Source organism: Narcine bancroftii, chromosome 4 (assembly GCF_036971445.1).
Source record: "Narcine bancroftii isolate sNarBan1 chromosome 4, sNarBan1.hap1, whole genome shotgun sequence".
In the NCBI taxonomy this organism is placed as follows: Eukaryota; Metazoa; Chordata; class Chondrichthyes; order Torpediniformes; family Narcinidae; genus Narcine; species Narcine bancroftii.
In genome coordinates, this window is record NC_091472.1 from 285,675,753 (window position 1) to 285,696,318 (window position 20,566).

General features: G+C 39.6%; 1 protein-coding gene across 1 annotated transcript in view; it reads left to right on the forward strand.

The window, feature by feature from the left end:
- Window positions 1–20,566, forward strand: part of LOC138762050 (extended synaptotagmin-3-like) — a 125,590-nt gene that overhangs the window by 41,976 nt on the left and 63,048 nt on the right. The window contains exons 3-4 of the mRNA XM_069935259.1: window positions 1,171–1,305; window positions 13,697–13,773. Coding sequence (XP_069791360.1) covers window positions 1,171–1,305; window positions 13,697–13,773 — 212 coding nt within the window. The remainder of the gene's footprint in view (window positions 1–1,170; window positions 1,306–13,696; window positions 13,774–20,566) is intronic.

The following is a 20,566-nucleotide window of genomic DNA, read 5'->3' on the forward strand; positions in this document are numbered from 1 at the left end:
AAATTGGCTGGTCACTCACTGTCTCTCATCATCACCACCACCCCTTGATTCAATCGTGGCACAGTAAGGGTTTTGACTCGCCTTGATCTGGGAGTGCACATCATTGGGTAATCTTAGGACAATGTGAACTCGACTTCCAGAGGGCTAATCTAGGAGGATGTAAGGTGAACAAAATGTTTTTCTAAATTTTGTGCCTGCCCCACAATATAGCTACCCTCCCCAAAACCCCTGATTTCCAGATTAGTTTGCAGCATTCTTTCCAACTAGCTGTTCTACAGAAGTCATTAACCTTTTTCTCTTTGTAACTAATGCCTAATCTTTCTGTATTTCTGTAACTTTCAATCTTTAACCTTTGTTTAATAGAATCATGTGGTTCAATGGTACAATTCATTAATGAAGGTGTGTATAAACATTGATAGACAAAAACAAGATGCTAGATGCTGTCAGAAGACTAGGCTATGTCTCTGGAAAGAGAAACTTTTAATATTTTGGATTGGAGCCATGGCAGAACTGTAGACATACAATGCTTGACACCAGCTGTTCATTCAGTGAAAAGGACACGTCAAGAACCTAGAAATGAACTGGCATGGCACTTTGGAATGTGCTGAGATTCCAAAATAACAAGAACCCACACACACTTCTAGCTTGAAGTGTAATAACAGCCAAATTGGGTGAGACTAAATGTGGCATCCTTCTGTGAATGAAATGCATGCTAGACTTTGCATCTGCAATTAATGGCTGTGAGAAGTACCCTGTTCAACAGTGGCAGTCTGCACCATTGTAATTGTACACTGAAACCATGCATACTGATTCCACATCAAAGACCCAGTTCTTGCCACTCCAGCTAAGATATCCATTGGAGGACTTCTATTGGCACACTCGTGGGTGTTAATAATGTTAAAAGTTGAATTCTCACCCAGTCAAGGTACAAAGGAAAATCGGTGTGTCTTGCTCATCTGTGTATCTCCTGACTTTGATAAAAAAGGAAGCTCCTGTGTCTGATTTTAGGCAGAGATTGAAATTTTGTTTTCTATGCAAGTAAAAAATATAACTTTATTAGTTGATTTGGACAGTTTGTTCATTATAATTCTTCAATAGATTAACTTAGAATATTTAGGTATTTGTATCATGTAGACATTGTGTTCTAATGTTTTAACTTTTCTAAACTAGATTTTAAAACAGGCTTGGCCATATTTTGGCATGTATCTGGAAAGAACGTTTAAAGACATCATTGAGCCTTCAATATGTGGATCAAATGTCTGCTTGAAAACGTTTACGTTTGCAAAACTTAGCTTTGGAGATAAGGTAAGGATGTTGTTCTTTTAATTTAATTTCCTTTCTTATAAAATCAAACTGCACCAGAATTTGAGTAGCCAAAAGTAACAATGGCCAACTATGCAATATGATTTGTCATCTATACAACCTCCTTTGTTGTAACTTTTGTATGATCCTTTCTTCAATAACAACTGTTGTGTGAAAATGGTGCAAAACTTAGACTGAAAATTTGCATTCTGAACAATTTTTTTCCATAGCTAATTTTCTAAAAACCTATTAAAGATCTGGATCCATATTTTCAGCAGTTTGACCAATATTTTAAAAATATGGCTCTTTATATGATTTGCATATTTTATTCTAACAGTTTATGCTTTTTAGGTGGTTATTTCAAATGGGGAAATTAAAGCTTTACTGAAACAGTATCTATTTTGTGACTACACAGCTGTTAAGATTGATGAGTTTTGATGCCTTGTTTGGTGTAGAAAGCTCCATTACTATACTATATGGGCTTCCGGTAGTATGCTAATTACAAGTAAAACAAAAATCTGTAGACACTGCAGTTGAAGTTTTTACACAATGCTGGAGAAACTCATCAGGTCAGACAGTGTGTGCTTTATAGAGCAAAGATAAAATTGCATAACTGATGTTATGGGCTAGAGCCCTTCAAGGTATAAAAATGTTGGCAGGCATCTGAATGAAAGGGTAAGGGGGAGGTGTGATCTCAAAGGCAGGAAGTAATAGATAAAGAAGGGAGGGAGGGCACATCAGCAAACAAGGGGAGGAGGGATGGCTAGGTAAATAGAGAGCGAAGGGGATGAAGAGCTGATGGGGTGGGGGGGGGGCAAGGGAAGGGAAAAGGGGAGAAGGTTAGCAGAAACTGGAAGAGTTGATATTAATGCCATCCAGCTGGAGTGTCCAGATGGAAAATCAGGTGTTGGTCCTCTGACTTATGGATGGTCTTGGTGGGATAGAACATGAGGTCATGGACAGACATGGGAGTGTGATGCAGAACTGAAATGGTTGGCCACTAAGAGGTCCCTGTCACTGGTTCTCAGCAAAGCGATCTCCCAGTCTACCCAGTCTCTCCAATGTAGTTAAGGGCACAAAGGGAGCATCAGATGCAGTAAATCAATCCTGTGGATACATAAGTGAAGTGTTGCTTCTCTTAAAATGCCTGTTTTGGGCCCAGACGGTGGTAAGGGAGAAGTTGTGGGCACAAGTGTGTCATCTCCTGTTGCCACAGGGGAATGTGCTGGTGGGGGGAATGGGTGGTGATTGGTAGGGATGGATGAGTGCATGAGGGTGTCATGGAGGGAGCGGTCCCTACAGAAGGCAGAGAGGGGATGAGAGGGATAGATGTGTGTGGTAATGGGATCCTGTTGTATTCTAGTTACAGTCTAATGTGCCCAAACCAGCTCAAAAGGTGGCAAAATTTCAATATAAATTAACATTGTCATCTTTTGCACTCATCTAAAACCTCGTGCAACTACTAAGCACATCCATAGAACCAGAGAACATTACAACACAGATACAAGCTTCTTCAGCTTTTCTATTCTGCGCTGATCCATTTTCTGCCTAGCCCCATTGACATGCTTCATCCATAACCCTCCATACCTTTCCCATCCATGTATCTGTCCAATTTTTTCTTAAATGTTAAAATTGAGTTTGCATTTATCACTTCAGCAGGCAGCTTGTTCCACACTCCCTCTGCTCTCTGTGTCTTCCCCCTTATTTTCCCTCTCAACTTCTCCCCTTTCACCCTTAACCAATGTCCTCTGGTTTGTATTTTTTTACTCCTCAAGTATCTCATTTGCTCCATGTTGCCTATACATGCTGTACACCTCTTTCTTCTTCGAAACCATATCCCCAATATCCCTCAAAAACCAAGGTTCCCTATGCCTGTTTACTTTGCCTTTAATCCTGACAGGAACAAACAAACTCTACTCTCAAAATTTCATCTTTGAAGGTCTTCCACTTAGCTCGCACATCCTTGCCCAAAAACAAATTATTCCAATCCATGCATTCTAGATCCTTTCTCATTTCCTAAAAATTGTCCTTTATTCCAATTAGATCTATCCTTCTCCATAATTAATTTGAAACTAATAGTATTGTGATCACTGGACCCAAAATGTTCCCCTACACATACTTCTGTCACCTGTCCTGTCTCTTTCCCTCATAGGAGATCCAGTATTGTAGTCTCTCTAGTTTGTACCTCCTAAATACTAATTTAGAAAACTTTCTTGAACACATTTGACAAACTTCAAGTCATCCAGCCCTTTTACAGTTTGGGAGTCCCAGTCAATATGTGGAAAGTTAAAATCTCCTACTATCACAACCTTATGTTTTCTGCAGCTTTCGGCTACCTCTCTACAGATTTGCTCCTCCAATTCTCATTGACTATTAGTCAGTCTATAATACAACCCCATGAATGTGGTCATGTATTTCCTTTTTCTCACCTCCACTCATATAGCCTCAGTAGGTGGACCCTCTGATCAGTGCTGCCTGAGTACAGCTGTGATATTTTCCCTGATGAGCAATGCCACTCCTCCCCCTTTCATCTCCCCCCCCCCCCCCACATCATTCTTTTGCACCTGAAACAATGGAAGCCAGGAACATTGAGCTGCCAGTCCTGCCCCTCTTGCAACCAAGTTTTACAAATGGATACAATATCATAATTCCACAAGCCAATCCATGCTTTAAGCTTGTCTACCTTTCCTACAATACATCTAGCATTGAAATATATACACCTGAGAACATTTTCACCACGTGCAACCTGTTGACTTCTAACATGCAATTTTCACATCATCTTTTCCCTCCTCTATTTGCTCTGGTTCCCCTCCCCCTACAAATCTAGTTTAAACCACCTGGAGCAGCACTAACAAGGATATTCGTCACCTGCAGTTCAGATACAAACCGTCCCATCGGAACAGGTCCCACCTTCCCTGGAAGAGAGCCCAATGATCCAGAAACCTAAAGCCCTCTCTCCTGCACATTGTCTTTAGCCATCCCAAAAGGATGCAGAATTTCAACATGAATTAAGATTTTCGTCTTTACATTTAAAACATCATGCTATTTGATGCAGCCACTAACCACATCCAGAGAAATAATTGTGGGCTGATTATAGCTGTTCATTTACTGTGGATTAATTGTGCTAAACTCCCATTGTCCATCTATCCTTACCCATTACTGATGTTTTCATCCTCCACATCTGCAACTTGGCCCTAATTTTAGTCAAAATCCAATCTTGCCACTGTTTTAGTTGTCAGTACCTGAGTGGTTCTGATTTCCACCAAGATTGACCATCCCTCTGAGCAGCATTTGCTTTGAAATACTTCCAGGAACCATATTCATTACTGCCTCAGGTGCTCTTTGATTCTGCATCCCAGCATCGAGTTTCCAGGATCACAATCCTCGTCACTTCTTTTACAAAGGCCTCTAGATCAGAATATGTACTTGTGCTCTCCTCCCAAACTTCAGCTGCTTCCTTGCATCTAAGCAAGACAGCCAGTGATTCTCAACCTTTTTCTTTCCACTCACACACCAAGTGTTCCCTATGTTCTAGGTGCTCTGTGATTAGTAAGGGATTGTTTAAGGTGGTATGTGGGTGGAAAGAAAAAGTTTGAAAACCACTGTTTTAATTGTAACTCATTGACTCATTATGTGCACAGTTTCATAACTCCAAAGGAAGTATTTTTCTCAAGCAAACTATTTCAGTAACAATTGGGTATAGAGCAGTGATTCTCAACCTTCCTTTCCCACTCACTTACTACCTTAAGCAATCCCTTACTAATCACAGAGCACTTAAGGCATAGAGATTACTTAAATGGTATGTGAGTGGGAAGAAAAAGGTTGAGAACCACTGAGATATTTCATCACTGAATGTGAATTTCTTTGCCCTCTTTTTAAGATTGACATTTTAAATTTCACCAGTAGCTTTGTCCTGATAATATCTTTTTTCCCCACCATCATTCCAATTTCTCATGCTTGTATATCAGGAGCCAAACATGATTAAGATTCAGATTTCAGGTTTATTGTCAGAGTACATGTACGACATCACATACAACCAAGAGATTCTTTTTCCTGTGGGCAGGGCAGAATGACCGCATTGGTAGTGCAAAAATAAAACTCTACACAACAAGCACATGTTTAAAAAAAAAATTCTTTTAAACGGATAATGAATGTAAATTAACTGTGCAATACAGAGAAAATAAAAATAAATAGCAAAAGTAAGTCCTTAAATTAATCTTGATTGAGTTTGTCATTGAGGTGGAGGGGCAGCAGCTGTTCCTGATCCTGGTGGTGCAAGTCTTCTGGCAACGACACCTCTTCCCTGATAGCAGCAGCGAGAACAGAGTGTGTGCTGATCCTTGATGATTGCTGCTGCTCTCTGAAGGCAGAGTTCCTTGTAGGTGTACTCCATAGTGGGGAGGTTTTTGCCTGTGATGTTCTGGGCTGTGTCCACTCCCTTATGCAGGGGTTTATGCTCAGGGGGGGGGGGGGGGGGGGGAATTGGTGTTCCTAAACCAGACCATGATCCAGCTGGTCAGCACACCTCTGTAGAAATTTTCCAGGGTTTCTGGGGTCATACAAAACCTCTGCAAAATCTTGAGTAAGTTGAGGCACTGACGTACTTTCCAGGAAAGATCCTCTGAGACAGTGATTCTCAAGGACTTAAATTTGCTCACCCTCTCCACCTCTCATTCCCCAATGATCACTGGATAGTACACCTCTAATTTTCCCTTTCTGAAGTCAATAATCAGCTCCTTGGTTTTGGTGACATTGAGTGTGAAGTTGTTAATGGACCATTCAGCCAAGTTTTCAGTTTCCATCCTGTATGCTAACTCTGGCCCTTTACATGCAACCCACTACCGTGGTGTCATCAGCAAAGTTGTAAATGGTACCATTGCCGTACTTGGGGGTCACTATCTCGGAGGATCTTTCCTTGACCCAACACACCAATGGCATTACAAAGAAAGCACATCAGCTATCTCAGGTATGCATCATCTGCTCCAAAGTGAGAGTGCAAAACCGGGTCTCCCTAAAGCGAGGGAAAGATGGGGGTCAGATCTAGGAATAACAGTTCCTGAATGATGCTGGTCCGATTTCTGCCAAGACAGCATGACGGCGGTTATTAACGCCAGATATAGGCTGGTGCAATACAATTTTTTTTAATACCTTGCACTGCAAAACTTGCACAAGGTTAAACCAGAAATCCCTGAATTGTGTTTGAGATGTGACGTAGAGACAGGAACTTTTGTGCATTCAATGTGGCAATGTGTTAAGGTGAGACCCTTTTGGGTAGAATTAGGGGACATTTTAGGAAAAAAAAGTTACAGGGATGGAGTATCCACAGGATCCAGCAGTGTTCCTGCTGGGGGATATTGTAGACATGAGTCAGAGATTGTCCAAATACCAAATTCGATATGTGAGGGTCAACCTTGGCGTGGCAGGAAATGTATAACTGTTACCTGGAATTCTGACTCTCAGCTAAGCACAAGAAGATGGAACCCGGAGATGCAGAGCTGTGTTCCCCTGGAGAAAATTACTTATAATTTAAGAGGGAGACATGACACATTTGTTGAGGTTTGGTAGCCATACTTGTGACATATTGAAAGACAGGAGTGATTAGCTTTCCCAGGGCCCTGAAATATTGAGAACAAGGAGACCATTTGGAAGTCCTGCTGGCTTTACTTTTTTTTCCTCTCTCCTTGTATTTATATTGTTATTCTTGATAATCAGTTTTTATGCCTTTATGGAGGTTGATGTGGGAGGGGGAGTGGGGGCTAGAAAAAGAGAGGACTGAGCAAACAATGACCTGTAAAAGGGGAGGATTGTTCTCCTACAATACCTGGCTAATACAAGTTTGTAAAACTATAAATAAAATTTTCAAAAAGGAGTTCATGGAGGTTTCATATGACACCAGAAACCCTGGCAAATTTCTACAGAGGTGTGATGGAGAGGGTGCCGACCGGCTGCATCACAGTCTGGTTTGGGGACACCAATACCCCTCAGCATAAAGCCCTCCGAAAGGTAGTGGACATGCAGGCAAAACACTCCCCACTGTTGAAAACATCTATAGAACGCTGCCATCTGAGAGCAGCAGCAATTGTCGTTGATCCACACTACCTAGCTTGTGCTCTGTTCTCGCTGCTGCCATCAGGAAAAAGGTATAGGTGTCACTAGACTCTCCACCAAGGACAGGAACTGCTGCTACCCCTTCACCATCAGACTCCTCAACAATAAACTCAATTAGGGATTCATTTAAGGACTCTTGTGCATTTTATTGTTTTTTTTTCTCGCTGCATTTCATAGTCAATTTGTTTATATTTTTTAATCAGTTTACAGTTCTTTGTTTACATATATACACAGTACAATTTTTTTGCACTACTAAGTTCTGCCTCGTCCACAGGAAAAAAAGAATCAGTTGTATGTGATTTCCTTTGTCTCTGAGGATAAATCTCAATCTGAAAATAACTGCCTGAAGCCAACACAAATTTGTAGTTGCTCTCCTTGCATTTTATAATTAATGTTAACATTCTGATCATCCTAGTAGAAAATATCCTCTTTGGATTTTATTTATTAAAATCAAATACCTTTTACTTGTATCAAATCCAGCAGAAACAAGCCAAGCCCTTCTAATCTTCAAGGATTGAGTCCATTCCAAGTATATTCTACTAAACCACCTTCCGACTACTTCAACATGAGTATCCTTCTTGAAATAAGAAATCCTACGCTGTGCGCAATCCTTCTGTAGTGCTGTCACCAGTGCCCTGTATAAATGAAGCTTCAGCTCTCAACTTCTGTATTTATTTTCTCTGGTAATAAATGATGTTTTGGTAGCTTTCCTAATTACCTGCACTTTTTAAAATCATGCACTCCTGATGCCAAGAACCCTCTGCCCCTAAGAACTCTGCATTCTCTCAGTGCAGATAATTTGTATTTTTAATTTTCCCTCCCAAATAAGGCATTTTTAAAAAAAATTCCACTTAGTTTACGACATCTTTGCCCATCTTTGTGTCATCAGCATATTTTCCAAACTTGCATCGAGTATCTTCATTTCAAATTACTTAAGTAAGTTTTGGCATCTTTCCTACTCCCTGGGTGCACTTGTGTATATTTTGTCAACCAGAAAAAAAGGCCATTTATGCCTTGTCTTCTGTTTCCTGTTGGTCAGTTGGCCTTTTCATCCAAACGTTGTTGCCTCATTTGATACTTTTGTGATATCTTACCAAATGCCTTTGGAATTCTATGCTTTATGTAACAATCTTTAACCCACAGAACATGTCACTTTAAAGAACACCAATAAATTGTTCCACATGATTTTCCCTTTGATAAAACAATTGCTCGATTGAATCAAATATTCCAAGTGCCCTTCTACTAACTTATTTAATAATACCCACTACATTTTCCCAATGACAGATGAAATGGTAACGTGCTGTCGTTTCTTGCTGTCTCTTGGTCTTTTGAATATTATTAGGACTTCATTTTTAAGATTTCTTTCTACCTACTTCCTCAATTGATTAAAGAATCCACTCAAAATATTCCAGCTGTGTGAACATTTATTCAACTTTAATTACTTAATTTATTAGTTGTTTCATATACTTTGATTCTTTTAATTGGTGCTTCTAATTAATGTTGCTGTCATGTCATCTATCAGCAAATGACAATGGAGTTTTGTCATCGTTGATTCAGACTGTTTAAAAAAACATTATTGTCTTCTTTTACATGCTCCTTTTATTGTATCTTTACCTGTTATACAGTTGTCTCCACTGAAGCTATTTTTGAGAAAAGTTTGGTATTTTGTTTGGAAAAACCTCAGTTTGTTTTGATTACTTTTAAGACGACTTTTATTTGAATTCATGCAGACCAAGTAAATGACTCTAAAATGAAAAACAAAGTAGCATTGAAAATGTCATGTTCTTTTCAGATAGTTGCCAGTTTGAACTTTTTTTTATTGTGAGTCTCCTACATCTGACGAAGGCAAAATACAAAAAGAAGTAATTTGTATTGCGGTAAATTTGTTATTGTATCTTAACTTTGTGACAAAATCTGTAGATGTACCAAGGAAGATCCGAACATTAATAAGTAGAGATGCAAAATGCTGCCGAATTTTCCAAAGCAACTTCCATTTTTATTTTGCACTATTACAAAATTCCAAGATTCTGGAAGGAGAAGAAAAATCAATTCAGCCAATAGGGATATACTAAGCGTAGAATGTTTTTGTATTTTCTGAAGTGGCATCTATTTGGATTTTATTTTAATCATCTCCGATCTGTTTTAAAATCCAATAAGAGTTTTAAATTGCTCTCTGCTTCTATTTTTATTTAAAACACCATGTAATCAGTTTTAATACTTGTGCTGAAGATTTCTGTACATTTTTCGTAACCTGCCAATCCTTTATCATTAACTGTTTTAAGCACTTGCTTACCTAAACTTTCCTAAAAGTTGATATTTTGGATATCGTTTGAGATGTTTCTCCAGTCTCCCTTTTATTGTAATATGAAGGGCCAGCTTTGTACTGCTTCTCTATACTTGAAGCCCTCAAATCACTGCCCCCTTGACCAGCTTGGGCCGTTGTACACAAAGTATTAATTTTTCTTTTTAATTTAGAGATACAGCACGTCATGACACAACTTCTGGCCAGGCTGACAAACTGCAACTACCTGCAAATTGGAGGAACGTCACCTCATATGCCATCTGGGCACCTTCAGACCGGATGGCTCTAACATCTCTAACCCCCATCATCTTTCCCCATGCCTCCTTTCCTATAGTTCTGTTTCTCTATTCCCTTTTCCCCTGTCTCCTTTCACAGAGCCAAAAACAATACTCACCTTTCCTCTCTCCTGTTCTCTTATCATTTCCAATCAACGCCTTTTGTTTGTTGGCCAGTACTCCTGCTTTCCATCCAGCCTTTAACTCCGACACCTGTCTTTTTCTTCCCACCCCCCGCCCCCCCCATACCTTGAGGAAGGGTTGAGGCCCAAAATGTCAGTAATCTATCTTTGCATCCTCTGGGCACTATAAGGCTGGCTGTGTTCCTCCAGCATTTCTGTGTTTGACGATAATCACAGGGTCTGCAGTCTTTCATGTTTCACTCTTCCTAGCCCACGAGCCCAAGCCATTCAAATGCACCAATTAACCTACAAGCCCCATATGGATTTTTTTCAAGGCTGAGAGGAAGGTGTCGCACCCAGAGGAAACCAACAAAGGAGAGAACATACAGACCACCAGATTTGTATTAGCACTGTGCTTACTGTGCAGCCCGAACCAGAACCCTCCATAATTTGTTTAGAAATTCTTTTGATATGCTTTCAACTTCAAAACTTGCATTGTTGATCACGACCCTGGAATAGGATTGCTAAGATTACTTTTTTTTTGTTTTGCAGCATCATCCTTTTTGCAGAATTTGTTGCCCATTCTTTTTTAATTGGGTGCTGTGGCTTAGTGAAGTTATTAGGCTGTAATCTCGAACTGTGGAATATTGATATGGACACAAGTTCAAATCCACAACTTCAGCTGTGCAATTGAGATCATTGAAGCTTAAATGTAAAGAATTGGAAACTGACAGTGAACATGTATAAATTGTAGTCTTGATGAAAGGATCCTGACACCAAAAAGCCAACAGACTGATTTTTTTTTTCTCTCTCTCCAAAGATGCTGCCTGACTATTTGAGTTTCCCCAGCTTCTCATTTGCTTAAAAGTGTTCAGAAATCTATCTAGTTTCCAAATGACCTTTGAGAAAGAGAATTGGCCATTCCTTCTGCTCAATTTGTGACCCCCAGATCGAAAGTAGTTTGGTTGGCTCTTAAATGCCTTCAGAAATGGTTGGACTTGGTTGGAGAAGTGCATCTCAGTTTTTTTTTAAAAAGTGAAACTCAAAATTCTACTGGTTCTGCGATTGTAGTTAGAAACACAATGCCAGAGAAACTCAGCTGGCCATATAGCATACACTCATTTAAAAGGTATTTACTAGTGGCTTTGCACTTATTTCCTGAATTACAGTCTTTGGAATTGCTTCTGGGGGGCTAAGTAATTAGCTATTTTTGTCTGGCGCAATTGCACCTTCTGTTTAGAAGTCACAAAGGAATTGTAAACTTTGGATGCAACAATGCAATGAAATAGTTCTGGAGCCCATCTATCCAAATGTGTATTTATCCATATTGTTTTGTTATAGTTTGGTTTCTAAGAAACAGTACAGGAATGTGCTTTGTTAGGACATAGAACACTCAGCACAGTACAGGTCCTTTGGTCGTAGATGTTGTGCCAACCCATATATTCCTTTTTTTTAAAAAAGTACTGAACCTTCCCTACCCCGTAATCTTCTGTTTTTCTTCCATCCATGTCCCTATTTCAGACACTCTTAAATGCCCCTAATGTTTTAGCTTCCACCACCGTTTACTTCTCATGAGCCCTTCCTGCTTCCTATATCTAATATATGCTTCCTTCTTCCTCTTGACCAGCTGCTTCACCTGTTTTGTCAACAACGGTTCCCTTTTCCTGTCCCAGTGGGACAAACCTATTCTGAACCTAGCACAAGTGATCCTTAAACTTACTCCACATCTGAACATATGTTTCCAATTTACTCTTGCTACTTTCTGTCTCATCCCTTTGTAGATAAGCCCTTCCCCCCCCCCCCCCAATTAAGCACTTTCCCATTTTGTCTGTTTGATCCTTGACCATGGCGACTCTAAAGCTCAGGAAGCTGTGGTCATTCTCATCGAAATTCTCCCCCCACCGAGGGGTCCGCCACCTGACCAGGTTCTTTCCCCAGAATTAGATCCAGTGTGGCCTCTCCTTTCATCTGCTGGTCCACATTCTGTGTCAGGAATCCTCTTGAACATGCCTGACAAATTCAGCCCCATCTATCCCTCTTGCAGTCAGGAAGTGCCAATCAATATTAGGGAAGTTGAAATGAGCCATAACTACAACCCTGTATTTCCTGCACCATTTCAAAATCTTCCTGCTTATCTGATCAGTGCCCTGAGGGGTATTTGGGGACCTATAGACTACTCCCAGCACAGTGACGGCACCCTTCCTATTTCTGACTTCCAGCCACACTGTCTCAGTAGACACTCCCTCTGAAGCCTCTTCCCTTTCTATGGCTGTGATACTAACTCTGATCAGTAATGCTACCTGCACCCCCTCCCCAATCTCTTACCTCCCGTCCTATTAATTTTAAAACACCTAAGCCTCAGTACCTGCATCAGCCAAGCTTGGCCTTCCTCTAGCCAAGTCTCTGTCATGGTCACATCATCATAGGTCCACCTGCTGATCCATGCTCTAAGTTCATCCCTTCTAATTTAAATACTCGCATTGAAATAGATGCATTGCAACCACTCCAATTTGTCCCCACCCCTGTCCTTCCTCACAAACTCAGAACACATAGCATCATGTTTTTAACTTCTGCCGTATTCTCTGTACTCTCATTGTTTCAACAGCTCTAGAAAACCTGCCTGCCAGGACATTGATCCATTTCCAGTTCAGGTGCAGCCCATACTTTCTGTACAGGTCAGACCTTCCCCAAAAGACTTCCCAATGATCCACAATCTGAACCCCTGTACCAACTCTTCAGCCACGCATTCATCTGCCTCAACTTCCTAATGTTTAATTGATGTATCCACAAAAATTACACTACATACTTGACTTGCAAACCTGGTACCCTTAAAATGTTATTTGGGTGAACGGAGGCCTCCTTTGTTACGTGAAAGATTCTTGGCTTTGAAGGACCAGTGAAGATTAATCCTTACCTTAAAGCAGATGCCTCAGCCATTAAGTGAAATGGAGGTAGCAATAGAAATTTTGTCCCTCTTGCTTTTTGGACTCTGATGAAGGGCTATTGACCTGACTCTCTGTCTGACCTACCAAAATTTTCTCTCTTTCTCTTCCCCTCCACCCCCCACCCCCAAAACCATAAGATCCTTTTCTCCATAAGTTCCTTCCCACTCCTCTCACTCAAATCCCCCAGCGAAGAAGCCTGCAACTGTGCCTGCATTTGGATTAACCTTTGTAGCTACAAGTCACAGCTGAGAGTAGGCTGGTTTTAGCCTGTTCATTTAGGCCTAGACATTGTCATGTTGAAGTGACCAGGCTCTGTAGTCTAAACACAGGCAGGTATTAATGAGGCACCATGCTTCTTCAGCACTAGGATGGTTGGAGATCAAAAAGTCAAGGCATGCAATTCCACTGAATGATTTGTTGCTCTGTGAAGCATTTTATTTCAAGGTTATATTGTTGGATAAATAAATTTAACATTTCTATGTTTCTCCCTAAAAATAAATTATTAAAGGATGTGTAATCTTCTATTTGTTTCTATTGAACTAAGGTGTGATTTGTTGTTTCAAGCTTTGCTTGAATGAAAAGCCTTCTAACAATCAACTTTATGTTGAAGAGAGTGGTTAATAAATCTCTTTCTATTTCCAGTCACCTAAAATCTCTGGCGTTAAAGTGTATACTGAGCAGGTGGACAGACGGCAAGTGATCATTGATTTGCAAATTAGGTAATTCTATTTGATTCAAGATTGCATTTAATTGTAGCATTGTTTATTTAGTAATCAATCTATATCAAATTACTTTGTCTTTCACAGATCCTAATTGCATTTCCAATATCCTCCTTCTGTTGTTCATGATGAAGTAAATCTGTGTCAGCAATTAATATTGTTGCAGAAGTGGGGACTAAAATAGTTGAGATATTTGCTCTTTTAAATAGGAATGATTATTAATTTAAGATAATGGTAAATGGTTGGTAGGGATAAATCATTAAAGCTAAATGATAAAATCATTTTTTTTAAATCATCTGAATGCTACGCAGATATACTACACCTCCTCCCTCACTACTATCTGGGGTCCCAAACAGTTCTTCCAAATGAAGCAACACTTGACGTGAATCGACTACATCTGGTGCTCCTGTTGTGGCCTCCTCTACATTGCAGACTGGGAGATTGTTTTCATTGAGGACCTCTGCTCTGCTTGCAGAATTATTGGGGACCTTCTAGTAGCCAACTATTTAATTGTACACTCCATTCCTACACTGACATGTCCATGGCCTTGTGAACTGCCAAACTGAGGCTACCTGCAAAATGGAGGAATAGAACCTAATATTCTGTCTGGGCACTCTTGAACCAGGTGTCATTAATATCGACCTCCTGTTTCTGTAGGTGTCTCCTGCTCCCCCTTCCACCAGCTGTCACCTACCCCTGTCACCTCTGCTTTAGTTCTCTTCTGCCCTTCCACCAATATCCACCTTTGACCTCTTGCCTGTTGACCAGTACTCCTTCCCCTTCTTCCCCCTCCATTTTAATTCCAGCGCCTGTCTGCTTTTAGCTCATACATTGAAGGATTCAGGCCCAAAATGTTGGTTGTCCTTTGCATCCTATAGATGCTACTTGACCTACTGAGTTTCTCTAGAACTTTGTGCGTTGCATCTGAATTTTTGTTCTGTGCACAAACTTGTAAATGGACAATGATCAAATAAGACATGGTTAATTGTTAGCGATGTAGCATCTGTAATTTCTAAGGACATTTAACTCTCCCAATGAAAGAATTCATTTTCTTTTCATTCTTGATCTTTTACATTTTTTATACCTGATTTCAATTTATTATCCAATCTTTCTATTTTGAAAACTGACACAAATCTGTCAAAACAATATTTGAGTCAGTGATTTAGCGTTGATTCATCTACATTCAAATTAAATAGATGATGTCATGGTTAAGCATATAATAAGAATAATTGTAGAGCAGATGGTTTGGAGAAAAAACATGATCCCAGTTCCCAGCTTTCTAGTTTTGCAGTTATTTTTACAGGTATCATCTCTCGGTCTGTTGTTGGCCTCTTGGCTAACTACTGTGTTGTACATTACCAGCATAAAATTGCTATCCAGATTATAAAAATTGAATCACACTGACTTGGCACTTTCATTATCCAGCAATCCTCCAGCTACTCTCTACAACAGGAACAAAATAGATTGTAATGCGGAGAATACTTCCATGAGGCTACAAGGAAACCAAAAGTGGTTTTTAATTAAAGAACAATTGGGCATCAGTGTTAAGAAACAGAAAGTAGAAGCTTAAATTGAATTTGTAAAGCAGTATTAAAGAGGAAGAATTGGAGAAGGAAAAGGCTGATAAAAGAAATCTCCCAGTTGCAGGGAGAATGTATCTGGACATCTCAGCTGGAACAACTGAGCAAGGTCTCAAATGAAAGGGATGGCTATTCAGGACTGATAAGAGGAAAGTTGTTCACAGAAATGAAAAATCATTTGGAATTCTCTGACCAAGCAGGTCATTGAGGTTCATTGGCTGAGTCTACTCAAGACTGAGAGTTTTGCTGGATATCAAGTGAATTGGGAAATGCTGGTTTAATGCAAGAGTCATAGCTGCAGAATCAAGAATGCACAGTGTTGTGTTGAGAAAGTATCAAATTCGGTGGGTTGGCAGAGAGACAAGTCTGGACACGAGGGTCTGTCATCATACGTAGCTTTCATTAATACACAACAATTTATAGAAGAGCATGAGGAAAATGTTAATGTGAAGACACACACTATAGAAAGGAGCATGGTATGGGAATAACATATACATGCACACAGTTTATAAAAGAGCATGGGAAAATGTTACACAGTACACAAGTTACAATTCACACAGGCTGTGCCGACATTCACACACTATAGCAGGGGTAATATCCACCTTCCCGGACCCCTGATTGTTGGGAGGCGGCCCAGGTATAAACTGTATCCATGGTATATACACTTGGGCCTCTGATTGTCAGGAGGTGCGGCTTTACTACGAGTATCGATCTATAGCAGTTTAAACTATAGTGATACTGTCGCTCGGCTTCACTGCAGTGCACACCTTGCCCACAACCCCTGTTGCGACGGCCACAGTAGTGACCATGGCATGGAGCAGTGTCTGTGGCTATCACCATGAGGCAGGAAGAGAGAGAAATGTGCTCTGTCCTGGTGCTCTATAGAGTGCTAATTTGTGTCCAGATATTTGAATTGGACAACAGCAACGTGCACACTAATTAGTGGCCAGATCCCAATCTTGGTCGACAAGTGATGTGACTTCCAAGTAAGTTCCAGGCAGGGGGAAGACACGTGACCACTCACAATACATACATTCCTGACAGGCAAGGAGGCACAATTCCTCCACACATAACACACAGCCATTGACGTCGTGCAATTGGTCTGGGTGGTTCTGTTAGTTGTGATGGGTAGAATGACTACTTCCTATGTCACATATTTTGCATTGCTTCTCCTAACTCTGAATTTGGCAATAACTCCATTGCAGCCATTTCAATTAACAGCACCCCAAGCACTAAGGATTAGTGTCTGTGTATTAGCGGCTTCAATGCCTATCACTACTGCTGAGCTGGCTGCATCCTGGAGGATGTGGTGTCTAGATTGGATATACTGCAATTAGTGAGCAAACCGACAAGACAAAAACACCTACCTAGTGTTAACCTATGAACCTGTATGGTGGAATCAATCCATAATGGCATTATAGTAGTGACCATTGCACAGCCCTTGTCGAGCCAGTATCCCATCCTCGCACTGAGGACAACCTCCATGCTGTTGTGCGCCAATTTGGCCGTTTGGAATGGGTGAGACTTGAAACAGATCAGAGGGTACAAAACTTGATGTCCGAGGCACTGTGGACCACGATAAGAGTGTACACCATCACGAGCCTGACGTACATTTAGTTTATCTTTACTGCAAGCCAGGGGATTAGCAATATTCAACTCCATTTGCAATCCCTCAACAGTTATCCCTGCATGCAGCAAGACTTGGATAACTCTCAATCATGGAAATATAAATGGAAAAAGATGTTCATAAAACAAAGGCAGATAATTGCATTCCAATGAAAGAGGAGTCTAATCTGACATTCAGTAGCTCCTCCCCCAACCTGGGAATCAGCATTGACTCGAAACTCGAATAGACCAACAATATTAAATATTCTCTTTGCGAGATCTGGTCAGACACTGGTTATCCTGTTGCAAGTGACTTGCTCCTGATATCCAAAGCCTTTCCATCAAAAAGGCACAAGCCAGAGTAATCAAGTCCTCTCCTTTGCCTGGATGAATGCAGCTCCAACAGCTCCCCATCAGCTTGAAACAAACCAACTGATCCGATTAGATCTCTCTGTCCACCAACCTAAATGTTCAGTGTCCTAGCAATTTCTGTCACCAATGAGGCAAGGATGGAAGAGCATATAGACACCACTTGCAGGTTTCTCTTCACGTTGCACACCACCTTGACTTGGACTAAACCCGTGTTCTTCAACACTGGGCATAAATTCTGGAATTTCCTACCCAACAGCACCATCCAATTACTTTCATCAGAAGTATGATCGATTTGAGAAGGCAGCCCACTACCGTTGTGGGGATGGGTAATTATAGGGGTGCTCAGATCCTGGAAAAACACACATTAAAAAATGTTTTCTACATTTAGTTTACTACACTTTGCATAGTCCTTTTTATTTTTTTTATTACCTGTAGGGCATCTTACGAAATGTTTTGTAGAATGGGATGCAACAAAAAATTTACTAAATTCTGTCAAACCTTTGTTTAATATGCATTTAATCTTCTATCAGTGTTGCTTTAGCATGTGTTACTTCATAATGGCCTGCAACCATGATCATAATGTGAGTTAATAACTAATTACATGTGTTTTTCTTATAAACCCATAAAAATATTGGAGCAGAAGTAAGCCATTCAGCCCATCAAAAGTGACCACTATTCCATCATGAGCTGATCTCAATCATCCCCTCTCCCCTGCCTTCTCCTCATAACTTTTGATGCCATGAGTGTTCAGATACCTATCAGTCGCTGCCTTAAATACACCCAGCAACCTGGCCTCCACAGTTGCCAACGGTAGCAAATTCCAGAGGTTCACCAGGCTTTGGCTAAAGAAACTTCCCCGCAACGTAAGGAATACATTCACAGCTGAATGGTGCGTGACCTTGATAACCAGTTTTGCAAGTTGACGTTTAACCTCAAGACAATAAATTCTTTCAACAAAATATTGAGAAAGTGGAAACATTTGTAATATTTCATGGGTGTTGTATGTAAATTACTTTGATCACTTTGGGATTGTTTGCTAATGTTACCAGGTGAAGATAGGTTCTGAGAAATTGCTCAACTTTTATTTTTAAAATGAATATTAAATTGGTTCACCTTTTTTGCTGACCAGTATTTGTCCTTTTGAAGTCATTCATTAAGCATGATTCCTTATTTTGCCACCAAATATTGATGATATACCCTCATGCAAATTAAATGTAGATGTTGGTTTTTAAGGTGAGCAGCAAAGGGATCTTGTTCAATTAAAAAACATGTTGGCTTTGGTGATACTCCTGACTGAAGCTGTGGATGGGCGCTGTTTGGTCTCTGTTATTTGATACGATCACCCTGGTGAACAGACACTGCAATTACAATGCAGAAAATTTTAAAAAAATTACTCTCATAAAATGTTTAAATAATTAGTTAAAACCGAAAGTACATTTTTTTTTTAAAGATCATAATAGCTTTGTGCAAGTTGAACTCCATGTGCTCGACCTCTAGTTTTTCAGTGCTAAACAGATTAATCTGAAATTACCGCTTAGTACATTTTTTTGAGAACTCCACTTTATGTTGGTCAGGAACAATATTTTGTGTATTTTGCTGAAAAAATGATGTTTAAAAGATTTTGAAGATCATTACTTAGTGGTTTGATTGCACCAAATTTGCTTGGCAAAGCAATAGGAATGAGAGAGCAAAAATACACTTCTCCCAGGGAGCATCACTTTTCACCAAAAAAATAAAAGACCAGTATTAAGGAAAGAAAATCAATGTAATAACATTTCAATGTAGATTTTTTGCATGTGAAATCAAACTCTTGTGCATTAATTTTATTTAAAATGGCTTTGTTGCGGGGAAGTTATTCAAAGCCTTCATTCTTTTAATTTTAAAAATCAAAATTTGCGTATTAAACATGGCTTGAAATGGTTAATAAGAGTGGGATGGATTAAACTAATTTAGATAAGATTGAAAATGTATAATTACAACAGATTTCTTTGCAATTTGTTACCATTGAGTATAGCGTTATCTAGCAAGCAAACCAATATTATGTAGCCTCACATAATTTGCAAATGAGCATTAAGTCGATCTTTAATAAGGTGGGTGTTTAGAAAGTTTTTAGTTCTGGATTTTTCATCTGCAGTGGAATTTGTATCATCATAATTTAGTCAGTCTGAGACAGGGAGCCAGCCAAGTTTGAATTAAGGACATTAAGTTGCAAGAAACTTCCATCTTCAAAGTATTTGAAAAGCGCAAGCCTGCAGATGCTGGAAATCTGAAATTAAAACTGAAAAAAGATGGAAATACTCAACCCTGTAGCACGTGCATGCAGAGTTCAAGAAACAGATAGGTAGGTGTCTTTGCAACTGATACTTTTGTACATAACATTGCTTGAATTTCCTCTCCCGCTTCCTCCTCCCTCCAATATAATATGTACTTGTTTATCATATTGCCTGTTCTGATGGCCTTACAGCCAGTCTCATGGCTTAAAAATATATATTTGCTCAAAAATGTCATTTAATTGGTAAATCACAAATTGACCAAATATATTTTTGAGATTATCGGAACAGATTAATTTCCCTCCAATAGAACATTGCTATAAAACATTGAGGGGAAAACAAAACTGTGGATTGTACACGTTTGCGTTAAAACATACATTACTGGAAAAATTACTGTGAGCTGGACATCAGAATTAAAATGCAGGTCAAATAAATGGAACAAACATAATTAATTGTAAATTACAATGAGTCATCAATAGTAAATTGGTGGAACCAGTTTGTTCACATTTCTTCACCTCTAGGTGAGTGCATTAGAAATTTCTGCACTAAGAATAAAAGTAATAAAACAAACATTGTGGTTGAAATATTGTATGCAATCTTTGCACATTACAAAAAAAATCTGAAGGATACAATTGTTATAAGTATGGCACTGGATTTCTAGAAATTGCTTAAATGTGGATTAGATGTTTTTGTAACTCGCCAGACCTGCCCATATTATATTCAAGGGTAGGATTAAATTAAAGTCCTGAAGGAGAAAATAGGTCTTGCCATGATTCTTAATCCAGGATGTAAATAGGTGGAAAATTGTACTGGAGGGGGGAAAAAAAGCATCTAATTAAATTTAACTTCTAAGACGGTGGTTTTCATTTTTCTTTCCACTCACATACCACTTTAAGTAATCTCTATGACATCGGTGCTCTGTGATTAGTAAGGGGTTTGCTTAAAGTGGTGAGTGGGTGGAAAGAA